Source organism: Taudactylus pleione, unplaced genomic scaffold, assembly GCF_031769625.1.
Source record: "Taudactylus pleione unplaced genomic scaffold, aTauple2 ptg000473l, whole genome shotgun sequence".
NCBI lineage: Eukaryota > Metazoa > Chordata > Amphibia > Anura > Myobatrachidae > Taudactylus > Taudactylus pleione.
This window is the reverse complement of record NW_028284875.1, coordinates 1,396,950-1,416,397: the sequence shown is the minus strand read 5'-3', so window position 1 is coordinate 1,416,397 and position 19,448 is coordinate 1,396,950. Positions and strand designations below refer to the sequence as shown.

Below are 19,448 nucleotides of genomic sequence, written 5' to 3'. Positions count from 1 at the left end.
TACTACAGGGGGCACTACCAGGGGGGGATTACTACAGGGGGCACTAAAAGGGGGATTACCACTGGGGGCACTACCAGGAGGGATTACTACTGGGGGCACAACCAGGGGGAATTACTACTGGGGGCACTACCAGCTGCTGCCATTTCCCACCCTAGGCTTATACTCGAGTCAATAAGTTTTCCCAGTTTTTTGTGGTAAAAGTAGGTACCTCGGCTTATATTCGGGTCGGCTTATACTCGAGTATATACGGTACCTGAAAATGGGTGCTAGCATATTTTAAAGTTGCTAAAGTGAAGTTTTAAAAAACGTAAAAAATCCACCTGCCACAAACACCTGCAATCTTAAAAACACCTGGGGCATACTTGGGGACCCCCCTTCCCGAGTCTATTTTGCTAGTTTTTATGTCTATCCCCCAACTTTGGTATTTTTCACCCCCTTTTCCAAGTAAGTTTTTGGGGTGGTGTTGAGTATTTTTTTAAACTTTATTTTTACACAGTTTACCTTTGAGGGGCTGTCCAAAGGGTGCAGGGTGGTTCCCGCAAGTTTGCACCCCAAAACCCCAATTCTTCACCTTTTTAGACAGCTTTGCAAATTTTTTTCGCCTATTCCAAAGCATTGACTTTCCGCACCGGCGAAAAGTCTTTGGAATTGAATACGGGGATAAGTTTGCCTGGCAAAATGACGTCACTGGCGATACCTTTCCGCAGAAACTGACTTTTTGCACCTAATTGAATACCCCCCTATGAAGCTAATGCACTATAAATCAGACTCTACCATATGAAAGCTATGTACTGTTCGAGCATAAGGTGAACAACGACGACTACAAGAAACAAACCCAGGGAGACTGAATGCAGAATGCAGTACAGTGAACAACGTAAAATTCAATCTGTTCCACTTTAACTGACTCAGCTCACCCTTCACAAGCAAAGCTGCATGAAACAGTACATTGCTGTAGCTGCTGCTGGGACAAAGTTATGACTGGGCAGAACAAGCAACCAAATTGGCACAGCCTCATCAGAATCAGGACAGCTTTAATGCCTTTCCTCCTGCTCTTTCCTACCTGTTATTGCAGATTTCATTACTTTGTTGCTGCTCATGTCTTATTTTTTGCTTAACTGGATCCTGCAATGTTGGGGCACTGTTTGCAAAATTTATTTAGCTATTCTTTTTACAATCACTTTACTTCTGGGTTCAAGCCCCGGCCATGCTACTGAGAATGGACGGTCATCAGACTGCACGTGTGCAAGCAGAGAGCACTAGGGAGAGATCCTTTGGATTCCACTCCCGGAAAAGTGTGCGGAATGTAAGTATAGGCTGCAATGGCTAACACCATACATGAGCATACATACATGTGACTGTTTAGCAGTGCCATATAAACTATTGGGGGCTGCTTTTGCATTTGAAATGGGCACCTCAATATCTGCTGTGGTCCCCTATATGTAAATACTGGGGATGCTTAATATTTCCGTGTATCCCCCCCCCCATTTTTAGAAATATGCTCCTAAGTCTCACCAGACCCATAGCCTCATTACATTAAGAGCCCCATCTTCCCCTTCACACTCACTTACCTCCTTCTATCTGGTGTTACAGTAGTGAGGGGGGAGAGAGTGCTTGCCTTTCTGTTCCAGCAGGCCTCCACATAATATAATTTTTGCATCCTTCTGAACGAAGCCTGTGCGGCTGGGATAGGAGCCGTGCCTCGGCCTGTCCTGGATGATAGGCAGATAGCAAACATGCTATACTAGAGGTATTATTTGAATTAAGCTCTGCAGCAACTGCCAGCATGAAATGAAAAAAGTGTGTGTTCATTTACTACACCCAAATTCTAGTGCTCTAGGCTGCTGCCCTAAGTCGCCTAATAATAGCGCTGGGCCTGTCAGACAACATCTCACTTCACATTGTGTGATAAAGGAGACTACAGTTGCAGAGCACTGGTAGCCAATCACCATGAACCCTTCCGTTAAGTATTTATGTGGATGCTTGTTGAAGGTCTTGTCAAAGTGGACAATTCAAGTTGAATATATTACACTTTGCAAAACTATGTAGGAATATGGTTGTCCAATACTGCAAAGTACTTACAATTGTGCACCAGTCCACTCAGTGAGGTAATCATGCAGTGTTCTCCCCAGAAAAGAGGTAGCCAGGGCATGGGAGAGTAAAATTTCACAGTAGCAAGAGATAACCCGCAGTACATTTTGCGTCTCACCCATACCTGGTATCTCGCTTCCTGTTTGGCGGGTTCCTGGTAGGTGAGGGGTAGGATAGGTGTTTGCAGTGCTTGCCTCCGATGCGGGCTTGGTCAGGGTCAAGACAGTGTGGACTAGGATTAGTTATCGACCATCGATCGTTATCATATTTAGACAGTTAACTACTAATAGTAAATGATTTTGTTATCAATGGCAGAGATCCAATGGCCACTAAGCCCCTTCCCATATTTTGATTGGCCTGCAGCCCTCCTCGCCCCCCAGCAGCAGGGGCCATTAAGTGGTGCAAACCATCGATGGTTCACCATAGATTGTTTAGTGCTATAAATGGTAATCACAGATGGAACCATCGATGGACAGCCCACCAATATCCATCCCTAGAGTGGACTTGTGGATGGGAGAATCGGCTGTGATAACCGCCTTTCAGTGAGCATATCAGTTGCTTACGGCGTCCTCTGCTGGCTGGCACTAGCGTACTCGAAGTCTTGTGTAATTCGGGCTGGCCCAGGGTGCCTGCTGTTAGCTGGGCAGTGTGGGAAAAATGCCGGGTGGTGACGGCAGCCACCAAGCAATGTTTAAGTGCAAGTTTTATTATTTTGAACTCCAGTGTTAAGGACAGGTTGTAGCAATTTTTAGCTGCTGAAGAATTTAATATACAGATGTGTCCTCATACACTATTGTTGCAGTCGCGCCAAAAAGCCCTTCTCGACGCGCCAGGCCCCGTCTGGCCTTCACAAGAGTCTTTTTCATGTCTTTTTTTGCCTGTGTCTGGCAGTGTCTCATATCAAATTAATCGGTGCAGTCTTGAGAAGCAGTTGGTTGCATCCATTTGCGAATAAGACGCATTTTTGGGCAAAAAAGATGCTCGGTGGAAGCCGAGTTGCACGGGAGCTGTCGAATCACTAGCACCAGGCATCTCGCAAGGCTTGGCGTATTGTGGCTGCATGCCGGAGGACATCTCTGTATAAATCTGAGTGATGTGCGCTTTGAGAGATTTCATAATTAGTTGTTATCACGGAAGCTCCCAGTTAAAAATACTTAACAGAAATCTGTATGTATTATCATTTTATCACTTTTACATGCATGAGTAGATATTTCATAAATTTAGATTTGTATCATCATTTATTGAGTTTATTTCTGTTTCAAATATGTCATTCATCTTATCAGTTTTATTTTACAAACCACAAATTTGATTACAAGTTTTAAGGTTTAGTGATATGTGGTAAAACATTTTCATTCAGTGACTGTACTGCAGTATTATTGCAACATTGATATTGTTTCTGCTACAAACCACTTAACTATCACCTGCCACCTCAATATGTCAAGCAAAACATAAAAAAGTTGTTTTTACTATTTTGTGGGACTTGTATGGTTTATGACCGATAAAACAAACAATAACTTTTGTATGTTGGACTGAGGGTAGTTTTAGAATGTTGTGGGCTGCTGGGAGCTGTAGTTTAGTTTGAGTTTCTTCACTGTAGTGCGGTGCGATGCCGGACATCGGCGCCATTAGCGCTGCCTGCTGTGCGAGTCTCCGGGGCCAGGAAGGTGAGTTTCTTATTTGCCTGTCGCTGGCCGCGGCAGTGTCAGGACGCCTTCCTTTATGTGGCATCTTATTCAGCCATGTAACCAGCATATAGGCAAAACTGGCCCTGCTTATTTGCCACTTTTTTGGGGGTTCAGGATGATTTTCCATATACTTCGCATAGGTTGCACACTACACAGTTAATGTGTGAAAACCACAGCTTGCCATTCCACTCTAGGTCCTGCGCCGGGCAGGGTGCCAGACCTAGAGGAAGGGCACATCTGCGTGCGCCCAAAAAGGGGGCGTGTCTTTAAGACGCGTCCTCTTTTTGTCACTCTTGGGGGCGTGTCTGGCACTTATGGACCTGCCGGACTGCCCCCCAAGCGCTGCTGTCAGTGTGAATGAATGCCAGGCTCATGTGCTACCCTGCAGATTTCCCCACCCGCGGCTGTTTCAGCAGGGTGCCGCGCCGGAGGGCAGGGTGTTTTTTGTTCTTAGAAATAGGGCAGGGCGCGATGCCCCGCTAAAACAGCTAGCGGGAAAGCTACAGAAGCGTGCTTCATGAAAATATGTTGCAGAATGCTCGTAATGTTAACCCGCAAGCACAGGGCGCGAAACTTGCAGCTAATTGCATTGGCCCCTAAATGTTGGAAGGTATGGCTAAGTAAGACACCTTTTTTTTTTATTATTTATTCATAGTGATCACTCAGAGAATATAATCCTAGCAGTCTTTTTTTTTGTCACCTCATTTTAAATATAGATCTAAAGCACATTTGGCCTGGTTTGTTTATGGAGAACATAAACCATTCTGTGTTGAATAATGAAATTATCCTCAATGAGGATATGTTTGGAAAAGGCAACTGATGTTAGAGCAGCATAAAAAAAAAGTCAGACTGTCTCTTTACTGGATGATGTTTTTTCCTTCTCTTTCTTTGACTAATTCTTCCGAAACCAGCAGTGAGAGCTGACGCAGCACCTCATCAAAATGCACGGCTGCTGCCAGACAATGTAGCAAATGCTAATTTCATTTGTCTTGCTTCTCATGCCAAATCTTACCAGTTTACTAACAAAGCAAAAATGTAAATAAGGGAAACCGTATCAAGGCTCTGTTTTCTTTTTCCTTTTCTTCCATTTTTTTTATTGGCTAAATCCCTCTGTCAGCGGTTTCCCTAGCAAGTTGTCTCAGCAGTGTAGTGCCCGTTAAATATTAAGCAGGGGCACAAGGTCGCTGGAATAGAGATTGCTGAGAGGACATTATATGGGACATCTGAAGCTGCCTTGTCTACGTACCTCAAAGGTACATTAAAGGATTATAAGCACATACTGCTTTGCTTTAACCCCATTCACTGCAGTTTTCTGGAAATTACTGTATTCCAATTACTATATAATGCCTTGTGCACTTTATTGTAGGCAGAGAAAGGGCTTCCTCTTGTAAATTAAAGATTATGCAGTAAACTATGTTTTCTCCAAAGCAAGCTGTCACTGGCCAACACAGCAGTAGAGTTCTGTCGTGTAGATGAAGCCAGCCTGGTACTACCTTCTCTATAGGTCACAATTCTACCATTGTGCAGGCCTAATATGAAGCCTATTTGGGAGAAAGAATTATGGGCTGAATAAAATGCTTTCTGTGGATCACTGAGTTTCTGACACCCCCCAAACACTAGAGCAGCGGTGGCCAACCTGCGGCTCTTCCATTGTCCTGATGGGGCTCCCGTGCCGGTTGCCTTGACAGACACAGACTGCCTCCTCTGATGGGCGCGCAGCTGTTCAGAGGAAGCTCGTCCTTTGTTGAAGCAGTCTGCTCCGCTCCGGAGGAATGTAAGGGCGACGTGGTGATGTCACGCCGCAAACAGGAGGTAAAGCTCAACTTGTGACTGAGCCTGCAGCCACGAGGAGGACGCGGTCGCAGACGCCAGAGCCTACCTATGTAACACAGACCAGTCCACAACAAGGTAATAGCTGTGAGTGTTTTTTATTTGTTTTTTTTATTTTATTTGTGACGTGGTGGGCTGGAGTGGCCCGTGGAGTGGGAGGGAGTGTGGAGAAATGTGGCTGGACTGGAGCGGCCCGGGGAGAGAGGGAGGACTGGAGTGACACATGAGGGCTTGGAGTGACACATGGGGGTGATTGTGTGCAAGTGCTTTTACATGCTCCTACAAACATCATACCGGGGCGTGCCCTAGCTGGCACAATGCCACACCCCTATTTACATGTGCACCTTTGGTGTGCACATGATCTCAGGTTTTTTTACATACCTACAGATATTTTTGGGCTCTTTGGCAATGACTGGTTGGCCACCCCTGCACTAGAGGATCTGATCATGGGTCTGCTATATTGTGCGATATATACTGTATATACACACATTTCATAGTTATCTACTGTCCCAAAATGTTTGTGAGACACATGAATTTTGGGGAGTTCTTCAAGCTGAATAGATCATACTACCAGATGCCATCCCGGCTGGGAACAGGGCCACAATGACGCAACTCATTATATCACACCCCCTACACTTGGATCTTGGAATTCTCTGCTGGGATCTCCCAGACGAGCGTGCCAAAGACCGGGAAGTATGATCTACATTACTGTATCTATATTTCGTTATTTTAGTCTAACTTTCAGTTGCTGTCATGTATAATCCTACAAGTGCTCTGCTACTCCTGGTCCAATACAGTGTTCTGTTAAAATTTTATTTATGATCTGTCTTCAGTAACTTATCCCCACCAGAGAGATACATGATATGGTAATTGTTTCCTCTGTACAATACCATATTTAATTAATTTGAAAAACAAATGTTTTAAGCATTGTAACAGTCCATGCCCAGTAACAATTATTTTACAGCCCAATTTTGGAAGATCTGTAGCTGGGTGTAGATGGGAGCACATTAATGTAGCTGTCTCCAAACATTCATAAGATTGCAATCTTGTTAATTGACCAGACTGCCTCCATAATTTGTAAGCAAAGGATACAATCTAAATTTGTTTTACATTTTGATGTAATTTGTGCATTTTAACCCCTTCGCTGCTGAGTGTTTAATCACCCTTTTGCTAGGGTAATTTTTTCGCTTTTGCACTTGTCACATTCCAACATCAAAAACCAATTAATTTTTGATGCAATACACATACAAATTATACTTTGTTTTTTTTTTTCTTTCCAGAAAATACCTTTTTGCTTTTTACTCATTCTAACATGTACATTTTTTTCAACCCAAATGGCGAAAAACTTTTTTTAATGAAATTTCAAGGAATGGAAAAAAAAGGAAGCCTGCTTTTTTATCCTGTCTTATAAATAGCACATTGTTTGAAAAAGTAGACTTCTTTATTTCAAGACAGGGTGATCATGTGTGCGCAGGCCTGGATTGGGGGTGGTAAGGCACAATTTCCCCTCCCATCCATATAAGGAGTATGTACATTTGTTTTCCGTAGTGCAGGGTAATAATTGTCTGGTGATCGCAGAAGCTTCTAGTGGGCCACATTACTTCAAAGAACAGACTCTCCAATATGGGTGCCCACACCCAAATTTTCCTTAGTGCAGTGTAACTAGGGATCACCAGACAAAATCCAGTAAGGATCCACATCATTCAATGTGGGTGACCCTGATTTTCTGGATGTTAGGTTAGGGGAAAATTTTCCCCCATCCCTGGACTGTAAAATTTTTCTGTAGTGCAGGAGTTACTGTAATTGCCTGGTGATCACAGGCACCAGTTTCTATGAAGACACATAGATTGAAAGAGGGGACTCTTTCAAACAAAGGTGCCCCATGTTTGCATCTTATACGGTGGGTGAGATAGAGTGACATAAGATCCCTCCCCACATCATTTCTTCTTTTTTTTTTTTTTACATTACCGCGCCGTCCGCTCGTATGTGCGCGCCAAAGGCTTCTGGAATGGTGGGGAAGTAAGTTCGCTTAGTTGTTCCCCACCCCTGAAAGCGTACAGTCTTAGTATACATGCAGATGACAAATGGGAAGGGGATAACCAGAACCTCATGGCTTTTTGTTTTGTTTGCACAGAAACGTTGCAAGGTTTCTCTGCGACCTTGGCAAAGCTTAAACCTATAGCACCTGCTTCACCAATACCAATTTCCCAGTTTCCAACACACGCCTGATGTTTGAAAATAAGCAAATACAAATTGTGCATTTATTATGCAGGGAGAGATGCAGAATTTATATGTAGGTGTTTCATACTTACCAGCGTGAGCACATGCAGAATGCATAGAAGAGAGGCAGTTATTTTAGACAATGTTAGGCCTTTTTCTCTCAGATCTCCTCCAAATACTCGTGCAATGCAGCTTTCATTACTGTTTGGGGCACGCAGCAAACCCTTCCCGACCAGATCTGTGTGAAGCAGGACATATCTCCCTAATGTCCCTGCTGCTGGGACAAAGGGCCTGATTCAGCAAGGAATGCACGCTAGCAGACGCACACACCCATCTGCGAGGACAATAAGCGAATCAATGTATACGCACGAAGACCACAGCACAAGATGCAGACACCCAGCACCATATTATGCCGCTTATCTCCTTTTACTCACAGGCTGATCAGCACGCAAGATAGCATAAACATCGGTAACATCGAGAACCATCGGACCCATACGCACAATAATGGTTGTCCTGACCTGCTGCAGGATTTTGCCCGCTTCCTGTGTATAGCTGACGGTATGGCTGGGTATGCCGCTGCACTGCCTAAATTATGCCCGAGGTGACAGAAGGGCACAAAACTGAGCCGTGTACTCACTGCTCCAGCCGGTGCTGCGCAACTAGTCAAACAATATCAAGCCAGCCCTCATCGCCTGGTCACAGGGCTGGCTTGAGGCCCGTTTCAGCTGAGCGGCTGCTCAGGGGCGTCACCCCATAGTGGGTGCAGTTTGTTCGCCACCAGGCCCAGCGACAGAGGGAGACTAAGGGTACACCCGTACCGGATCCAGAGGGACCCCGAGTTCCCGAAGGGCATGAAACGGGGCAACGGACTCATTGCTCCATCCGGCGCTGCACAGCTGAGGCTGATTAAGGTAATGGGGGGGCTTAGAATGCCTGACTGCAGATACCCTCTCTCCTACACCTGAGGCATCTACAGCACTGTCAACAAAAGACCTTGGAAGAAGCAGCAGACAAGACCTACAGCCTACATCATCAGTGACAGAGAGGTAAGTCATAGTGTATTTTTACTTTATTTAAAGGCTGGCATATTTTTTCATTAACATTATCGTGCATCACATATGTAGGGAATGATTGTGTTGGTGCGGGGTCGAGGATGGTGGTGGGGAGATGGGACCCCCAGAGACAGTGTACTGGGCCCCAAGATTTTTGTTGCTGGCCCTGATGATAATATATATGTATCAAACCATAATGTGCTCATCTGCCAGAATAGCTTTGTCAGTGACCATAAGGCTAAGTACACATGGGCTTGTCATGTGTCTGGCCTGTTGTGGTTTTATTTTCTGTTTACATTTATTCACAGCAGCCTTGAGGCTTTCAATAGCTAAGATAGCTGATCTGAAGTATACACAGAGGATCATTGTAAACTGACACAACATTTGCTATACAGTTAAATGATCTATGTGTTTACAAGTGTTCAAGCGGCATCTTGTGGGAAATGCAACGAAAAATAAATGTATTGATGGCACATGTCCTGGTGCCCTTTAGGAAAGAAAGCAAAAAATATGCACCAATAACTGTTGTGCTTTTTCAAATTAAGTAATTTGGTAATAATACATATTTAATGATTTTTTTCCCAAATCCTAGTCACATGAATAAAAAAAAGTAACATGCTGCTTTCTGATGCATTCATGCATCGAATGGTGAGAATGGCATCATAGGATTCAATGTAGGAGGTTAAGAAACATAACCAAGGAGTATATCCAGGGAGGTTCGGACTTCATAAATTATGCACTGCATTTTTGAAACCCGGTTAGCTATGCTGATGTCTATTTTCAATCTCTCTTATTTTGTACGATTCATGCTGGACATTTAACACCTCTTTCCCAAAGAGACCCAGTTTGCACCTTAGCTGTGATCACAGCTCTTGCTTTTTACAAGCTTTCAAATCAGGCTTGATTTGATTTTTATTATTTGTATCCCCAGATAACAATTTAAGTCTTTTTAGACCATATTATTTCATAGGACAACTTAACCTAATTAATAAGTACCATCCATTAAAATTAACTCTCTAAAATATTTTTCATTTAGCCTTTGGAAAATTGCAGGGATACCTGAACAATGTGGAAGCTAACTTTTCCACCTAGTTTTACTCTAAATAGACCCTTAAAGTTTTACTGTTAAACCCCATCCACAAGCAGAGGAGCTTCACTGTTCAGGTCATACTGTACATTGGGCACATAGATAACTATTTTTTTAAACAAACATTCACTTTTAGATTATGGGGCCTATTTATCAAGGGTTTTTTTCATAACAATTTGTAGAAACTGCAGTTCCTGCATAGTTTTATGTGTTGTTGCTATGTACTAATAGCACAATGAAGGAGATTTCACAGAAATCTTGAGCAGAGTGCTAATTAGCAGATCGCAGTCCCCCATTATTATCAAATAGGGACTACAGTCTCTGCCCTATGTACCAAACTCCACAAAGCAAAGCTTTTCGGAGTCTGGCCCTGGTAGTTTGCACCACCTTCAGTTTACATAGTTTGCACCATGTAAACTGCTTTAAGTCTATGGATTTTACCTGTGGATGTCTCTGTCCTTTACAGGAAAGATGAGGGGGGAAGGGCTTGCTGATGGGGACCCGGATCTGATGCCACTCCCCCTCAGAATCTGAGTAGCAACAGTCTTCTCTGTCTGTGGGGGGAAACGATCACAGTGATTGCGCCCCTCTGGATTTGCACTGGACTGGGGGCCTCACATCTCCCCCTTCAGGGTGCTACTGCAAAAATGTTTTTATTTTCAGAGGGGGGGCATGGTCACGCCTCCCGCGCATAGGCCATGCCCTCTTCACCCAGGCCTGGCCCGGCTTTTTATGGCCTTGGTCCTTTATAGGGGTAATAAGACATAATAGATTAGTAACTTCAATATAGATACTCCTTATATCTTGAGGGAGAAGATATGGGCCCTCATTCAGAGCCGTACGCTCTGAACAGAGCGCACGCTCTGCATGAGGGCCGGGCTCCTTTTTCATGGAGCGTCCTCCTGGACGCTCGTATAGCTGTGGGTCACCACCCACAGGCTATACGAGCGTGCAGTTTGATGGCCGCGATGGTCGTGACCATCGCGACCATCGAAACTGTGAGCCGGAGCCTGCGGTTGAGGTTTTCAACCGCAAGCTCCGGAGTGATTTTGGCTCTATCAGAGCCAAAATCACTCCCACTGACATCACTAGTGATGTCAGTGGGCCGGCTTCTGACGGGAGGCGTTCCTGTGGGAACGCCCCCGTCAGGGAGGCACGCCCCCGGCACGCCCACCAAAGGGGGCGTGCTGTCAATCAACATTGACAGCACGCCCCCTTTGATCGGACACAACGAGCGAAGGAAAGTCCTTCGCTCGTCGTGTCTGGCGCATGCGCACGACGGAGCTCCCTCCGTCGTGCGCATGCTCAGTGCAGACCATCGACCCACTTGCGAGCGTACAGCCGCTCGCGAGTGGGTCTGAATCAGGCCCATGGTGTATAATCTGTATTAAATCCGCATTCAAAGTCCAGTGCAGTCCACAAAGGATTTCTATATAATGTGTGTCACCTTTAAGTATAATCCTCACTTGTTAAAATAATCCAATGAATGTTAATTAGATACTAAGGGGTAAATTTACTAAAGTGAAAGTTTTTAGAAGTGAGTTTTAAAAGTGATGTTGCCCATAGCAACCAATCAAATTCTAGCTATTATCTTCTAGAAGGTGCTAGTTAAATGTTAAGTAGAATCTACAAACTATCACTTTAGTAAATTTACCCGTGTCAATTTTAGTTTCCTCTGAGACAATGAGTCCTTATACATTGCAAGTGCCAGAATACATCCAAATGCTCAAAGAGGGAAGTACCTGTAATGATAAATCTTATAAATAAAATTCATTGGTCTGTGTTTGTTTGTTTGTCTGTCCGGTTATGCATTCGGACACCCCTGCACAGATTGGGATGAAGCCAACGCAAGGTGGTCCAGTTGGATCCTGGCCAGGTTTTAGAGGGTTTTTAGGGTCCTGGTCAGACCTCCATTTAGTGTACGCTGAGCAGAACTTTGACCCGGGAAGTCTGTTCTGAGCCTTCCACTGGATGGATTTGGACAAAATGTTCCCAGTAACAGTGGATCACAGAAGACGAACTAGTGGGTTGAAGTCCCGGTCGGACCTCCCGTTGGTGTACGCTGGGCGGAACTTTAATCCTGGGACGCTGGGCGGAACTTTGACTCGGGGAGTCTGTTCTGGGCCTTCCACTGGATGGATTTGGATGAAAACTTCACAGAGGGGTGGCAATTGGTCTAGGATGCCTAATGGAGTGGTTGCGATCTCAGTCAGATCTCATGGCAGAGTGCGCCGGGCAGAGCTTAGAGTGTGATTTGCAGATGCAGCAGTACTCAGTAAGCTGTAAGTAAAGCAGTGGTGTATTGAGGTCTGGGCACCCGGTCTCTGTGCAGTTTGTTTTTGCACACAAGTGACTCTCATCTCAGGGTGTAAAGACAGAGCTGAGACCCATGTAAATATGCTAAAGCTGCAGAAGGCTTCTGAGGGGAAAAAAGCTCCGCCTGTCAGCATCTGCGATCCAATTACTGGCACCGCAGACGCAGCATCGCATCATCATTGTGACCCTCGGAGGTGTCCCACCATCGGAGATGTACATTAACCATGTGTACATTTCTGAATCAGGCCCTATGTCTTTGGAGAGCTCTCTTAATTTTGACTCTTATATTCCATCAGTAAATAAATAATGGCACAAAAATGCAAAATAAACAGCATTTTTGTATTTCCTTTCATACTCTGTTAAACCCACCCCCTCCTTTCTTTGCGATATCTTAGAGGCCATTACATGTTCTATGGTTATGTATGTTAAGTAGCTTAGTAACTGGTCTCATCACTTTTCCTCCATCCATCTTTGCACCTTTTGATTCCTGTGTAACATCCTCATGATCTGATTTGTCGTTGACTAATGAAGGACAGAATTGGATTCGGCGTGAGACAAACGGAATGCCGACATTAATCCAGAAATGCATTAATCTTTCATAATCCACATCTGCTTGGTTTATAAATAGTGTAGCTAGCAAATGTTAATGTTGATACTTTCCTTTCCAAAAAAGAAGTGACAAGGAACTTGTGTTAGGAAACTTCATTAAAGGTGTTCAAATGAGGCTCCTCATTGACCTTGCTGAGTGCATTGACTTGATTAAAAAGGCATACAGTCATGGAAATCAGAGTAGTTAGTTTATATTTGACAATACTATGAAGATATGGTAAGGATATCAGTATTGATGGTGGATCAAATGTAGAAATGTAGGTATTTGGCAACAAATTCTCTTTACATTTTACTCAAAGAAAAAAATATCCTCATGCTATTGTCAAAACCTTTTTAAGGAACTAAAATTTAATTAAAAAAATGCTGATTTGATTTGCACAAATTTAATTAGATAGTTTTTAGATTTTGAGCATGCAACACTCACCCACCAATCTCCGCTTCACAAATTGAATTAAAGGTCACAAAGCTGACATGCACAATTATTCACGACCAAGGAATAACAATATAAAAAAAATTAAAAAAAATCCACATCAGGTAGATGAGATTCAATTCTGCAAATGTAGTATACAGAAATTGAATGTACTGTTCCCACATCAGGGGTTTATGTAAGAACATGGTTATGCAGACCAGACAAAAGACCGTAAATCAGGAATGCTGTTCTTTGTTGGACCTTAATGTTTAATTTTAGATTCTATTCCTGCTCGATTCTGCCATGTGCCTTGCTGAGCAAACAGTGGCATCTATCAACATTATTATATATATTTTTTTTTTACACTAACATATCTTTCACTAGTGATACTTCATACGTGTTACAAGTTATCAAAGTCTTAAATGAAAAAAATCTACTTTAATATATAAGTAATGCATGTTCATAGCTTGAGATGGTAGCAATGATTGGATACAGAGATTTGGCACTGTTGGCTGCCACTGCTAGAAACATTGGAGCAGGGCTTTGGTCCACCACAGCCAGTGCTGATTGAACAGCTCATATGTTTTTTTCAGTTTGCTCATCTCTGTTCCGTGCAAGCTAGCTTAGTACACCGTGTGTGTAGGTAAGCTAAGTGGGAACTGGTAATTTTTTAAACAATCTCAGAGAACACTTTTTATGTCCCCCTCATAATTCTCAGAGTGGTACAGGTTGAGTCTCCGATATTCAAAATGCTTGGAAACAGGGGTATTTTGGATATAGGAATATTCCGTATTTTGGAATATTTGCATATCATAATGAAATATCTTGGGAATGGGACCCAAATATACACACAGAATGCATTTATGTGTTATATACACCTTATACACACAGAATGCAGGTCATTTTATACAATATTTTCAATAATTTTGTGGCTCAAACAAAGTTTGTGTACATACATGAAATTCATTTGTTTCATATACACCCTATACACAAAGCCTGAAGGTCATTTTATACATTATTTTTAATAATTTGTGCCTCAGACAAAGTTTGTGTACATTGAACCATCAAAAATCAAAGGTTTCATTATCTCAGTTAAGCCAAAAATATTCCGTATTTCGGAATATTTGGATATGGGAGACTCAACCTGTATCACAAGCAAAATGTATGTCTTTTAATGTCTGTATAATAGAATGCAACTGCACATTAAAATATATATTTTTTTTTTACAAAATGATGCTGTTATTATACTTTAGTATAGTACTTCCACATAGTGATATTGATTTATAATCAAAAGTGGTTTGTTATGATCTGGTTCTTAACAAATCAATTATATAATATACATGCATAGATAGATGATACTATATAATTCTATACCTATCTATATATATTTATATTATAATAGGTCTCGATCGTTAATTGTTTGATGTGTTAGGTGACGCATGGGTGTTTATAATTTTTAGGCTGCTTTGATAGAAGCTCAAGTGTAGGTTATTTTTTTATTATTTGTATTGATTTCTAAGTTTATCAACAATTGCAGCAGGAGCTCTGCAACTTGCTGCTATACCTCATAAGACAGTGATTTTCAACCTTTTTGAACTCGTGGCACACCGAACAAGATTTTTAAATTGCCAAGGCACACCATCTGGCCCCCATGGGGAAAAACACTCAGATTGGCCCCCACAGGGGGAAAAACACATTCATTGGCCTCCATATAAAACAAAAATAAAACACATTAGCCCCCATTAAAAAAAAAACAATCACACTGGCCCCAACAGAAGGCAAAATAATACACTGGTCCCCCAGTCAGCAAAATAAAACAAACTGGCCCACAAATGATAAAAAAAAACCACACAATTACATTGGCCCCCACAGACAGCAATATAATATACATTGCCCCCACATAAAAAACACAATTACACTGGCCCCTACAGACAGCAAAATAATATACATAATTATACTGGCCCCCACAGACACCAAAATAATATACATTGCCCCCACATAAAAAACACAATTACATTGGCCCCCACAGACAGCAAAATATTATACATTGCCCCCCTACCTGGAGCTCCCTGTCCCTCAATTAGCGTCTAAATGCCGTTTTACTGGGCAGATCCTGACACCTTCAGTCCTTCAGCCGCGGTTGGTGCGGGCTTGCAGCAGCCTGTCACATTTACTGCTCATCAGTAGTGAGCAGTACTGTACAGGCGGGACAGCGACACGGCGTGCATGACCTATGACGTCACGGCGCCACATCTCCATTGGTACGACCCGGGCAACGGCTGAGCCACCTGGAAGAGCTCAGCGCTGCCCGGGCACAAAGTTAAAAGTTAAGCTGAGGGGGCATCTCCAGGCGGCAATTCTCTCATGGCACACTAAGGAACCGCTCGCGGCACACTGGTTGAAAATTCTGGTCATAAGATCTGCTCTCCCTGTTGAATAGTTCATATTGATACAACTAGTGCCCCCTCAGTTTAATTTGCATGGGAAGCAGTATTAAATCCTTTCACATTGAAAGTTTTTTGGACGATGTATTATACAATTTATTTCTACTATAATTGACTGCTGTCATTTTATTTAACAATGTATTAATCATTGTATGCAATAAACTGTTCTTTGCTAGTTCTTAATATACGTATATGCAAAAATACTTGCCTGGCCTGAGATTTGGTTGAAAATCATGCCTGATAGTGTGGGAATTGCCAGACAATTTCCAAATCTTTTTCTTCCCCTCTTCTACAGCCCCATGTCTCCTATCAAATGTTCTGTTGATAGCAGTGCCTCAGGCGTACACACACATTAAGTGGAAGTGTCTTGTGCTAACATGGAATTGCCATTTGTTTACTGTATTGAACGGCTGTTATGTTTTTTTCTCTTTCTTGATCATGTAGAAGTGTTTATTATAATATAAAGACTTGCTGTCTTGGCACGGCTCACTCCTGTGCAGCAACATCCATATGCTTAAACACGTTTGAAGTGTTGAGTTGTTCTTCTGGGGCTGTTTGTAAAGGGCACTGTAAAACTCAAGAGGACAAAAAGATTATGCTGCTAGTGATATGTTTAAAATACAGCTGCATATATGCTGTAGCCATATGTAGTCACAGGTGAATAAGTGTATGCAAGCATGTTTACAGGGAATAGAAGTCCTTATTGGAATAAGATGGAAGCTTTAAATACATTACAAGGCCCTGACTGGTCTTGCATGTTGTGCAATAAGGGAAACTGTTACTAACTTATTTTATTTATTTATTTTGTTACCAGTTATTTATATAGCACACACATGTTCCACAACGCTTTACAGAAAATATATGACCATTCATATCAGTCCCTGCCCAAGTGGAGCTTACAATATATGTTCCCTACCACACGCATACATAACACGCTAGGGTTAATTTGTGTTGGGAGCCAATTAACCTACCAGTATATTTTTGGAGTGTGGGAGGAAACCGGAGTACCCGGAAGAAACCCACGCAAGCACAGGGAGAATATACAAACTCCACACAGTTAGGGCTGTAGTGCAAATTGAACCCACGACCTCAGTGCTGTGAGGCAATAATGCTAACCATTACACCAACACCATCTCATGACCTATACCTATTAAAAGTGTAAGATAAGATGAGATTAGACAGACCTCCAGCTTTGAGCTGCAGAATGGAGGTAGCCATACTCAGCTCTGCGCAGCACAGAAAGTACCTACACATGCGCCTTTTCCACCCCTTTATATCATCTCTGTCACCTTGACTGCAAAATGGAATCTCCTTTTCACACTGGTCACAAAAGCAGGTGCAGCATCTTCCTTTTTACAGGAATGTGCTTAATCTCTGCCCATGCTCACGCCACCATCCCTGCAAACACCGCCATCTTCATCCACAAAGTCAAAAGCCTTAGGAAACTGTAGACCTATGTCAGTGGAAAATGTGATTTAGCGCTTTGTAAATCACTGTTGCTGTGTAAATAGTTTTCCAAATCAATTGTTTTCACTTTGGTCCAAGAAGCTTACACTACCAAATACACATTTTATTCTGCATATTTGTTATGCTTTGCGATTCATACACTGAAATGTCGTCTTTACATTTTGACAATTATACGCTACTTCTAAGTGGCTTATGTTTTCATATAACAGTTTAAAGGTAATTATGTTTAGAATAGTGTAGGAGAAGGTAGGAATTTACCAGAGTGCAATAATGGCCTACACCAGTGGTTCCCAAACTGGGCCCCGTGACAGCCCCTGGGGTACCTCTAGGCACTAGCAGGGGTGCCTCAGGTTGGTGGTCCAGGACCGAAGAAAATGATTTCTAGTCAGTGTGATAGGCAAAACCAGTGCTAATGACTGCAATTCAAAAAATATGTGGACAAAAAGAAGCGCGGCCCTATCAACCACCACATAACTGAACATAAAGGTGACATATAAGCACAATTTACTTCATTTAATTCTTGCTGAATTTCTCAATAAGAAACTTTTGGCCATGGGGTGCTGTGGACAAAATGCTTATACTCTACGGCACCGTGATTCAAAAAAGTTGGGAACCATTGGCCTACACATTATTTATATGTATATTTATGTGACATAACAAGATAAAAATATGCAAATTTCCTTTTCGGAAAGTCCAGAAATGTGAAAGATATGCCCCAAGCATTGAGTGTCACACGGCACTGGTTTTACACTTTTATTCTTAAGGGTCTAATAAATCCTCTAAATTAATAAGAAGTCAACTGTTACCTTATAGCGAAGATATCACTCCCTACCATTACAACTAACATACATTTTATCCATCAGTTTTTGTGTATATATGTATTTGTATATACCATGTACTAATATTTAACTTAGACGGCTAAATAATCCGTTTATCCAATAATTGTTTGTTATTATTATAGTTGTTGTTATTTAGAAAGTGCTATTATATTGCACAGAAGATCTGACAGAAACAAATTGTATACAATGACACAGAAGCTAAATACAGTATAGCACTTCCCAAATGAACTTGCAGTCGGGTGCATTCACATGTTGTCAAATTGATATGAAAATAGCTTTTATTCCTACAAAGTGTAGGCCATGTAAAATGTTGGGACCGATGGATCAAGCAATAAGTGTACTATGACAGTTTTCTGTTCCCCTTTGTAGGAAGTCAGATGCCTCCACAACCACCAGGCAGCCAGTCAGAATCTAGCTCCCACCCTGCCTTGAGCCAGTCACCAATGCCACAGGACCGAGGTAGGTAACCTTAACCAAATTAGAACTAAAGTGCCGAATTCAATTAAATGTGATGATGAATAGCCGTGGGAGGGAACTCCCGCAGCTATTCAATTCACTGCACTGTTTGGGCGGCTAAAGAATAACTTCTCACACCCCCCTGGGGATGCGAGGAGAAATCCGACAAAAGTGCCAGGCGTTGCGGCTGTTTGCCGGCTTAACACGGCACTAACAGCCGCGAGGCCAGAGAATGCCGGTTCTCGCGACTAAACACCCAGGTTAAGTCACGAGCATCGGCATTCTCTTAACTCCCTCCCGCGGCTATTTATCATCACATTGAATTGAATTTGAATTGAATACTAATAATGTTCTTTTACCCTTCTCAAATGGACAAAATGACGGCAATGTTACCTAATGTTGCCCAAACTAACGTCGTCTTTCACTTTTATCAGAATGCTTTATAAGTTAGTTTAAGCTTTCAACATTTTTTCCAAAAGAATGATTTGAATATGATTGTTACATTCTATGTTGTACTGCTAAACACTTAAATACAGTGACCTTTATTCACTGAAAATCACAAGTCATACAATGTAATTATTGATTGATGGACAAAATAATGTAAATGTTAGCCCAGCAAGGCTAAAAATATAGTGCACCTGTAAGGAGTGTAATAAAGTTTGGTGTCAAATATAAATATTTATATGCCACGATTTTCCCCTTTTGCATTGTTGGAACCTTACACATTATTATATAGATTGTTGCTGAATGTTAAAGGTAAAATATATACATCTTGTAATTTAAAATATATTTGTAAGATACAAATGTGTGTTCAGTCTCCTAGCCTTTTCACGTCACATGGCATGAGACGCTGGCGTGACTTAGACTTTCCGCTGCGGTTGTCAATTCCCATACTATTGTATTTTATCTAGAATTTTGCATGGCCGCATGAGACGCGCTAGATTAG

At 42.3% G+C, this 19,448-nt stretch overlaps 1 protein-coding gene across 8 annotated transcripts in view; it reads left to right on the top strand.

Moving 5' to 3' along the window:
* ARID1B (AT-rich interaction domain 1B) overlaps positions 1-19,448 on the top strand; it is a 490,367-nt gene that overhangs the window by 363,866 nt on the left and 107,053 nt on the right. For all 8 annotated transcript variants that reach the window (XM_088448961.1, XM_088448959.1, XM_088448962.1 and 5 more), the window contains one exon: positions 18,416-18,505. In XM_088448961.1, coding sequence (XP_088305087.1) covers positions 18,416-18,505 — 90 coding nt within the window. The remainder of the gene's footprint in view (positions 1-18,415; positions 18,506-19,448) is intronic.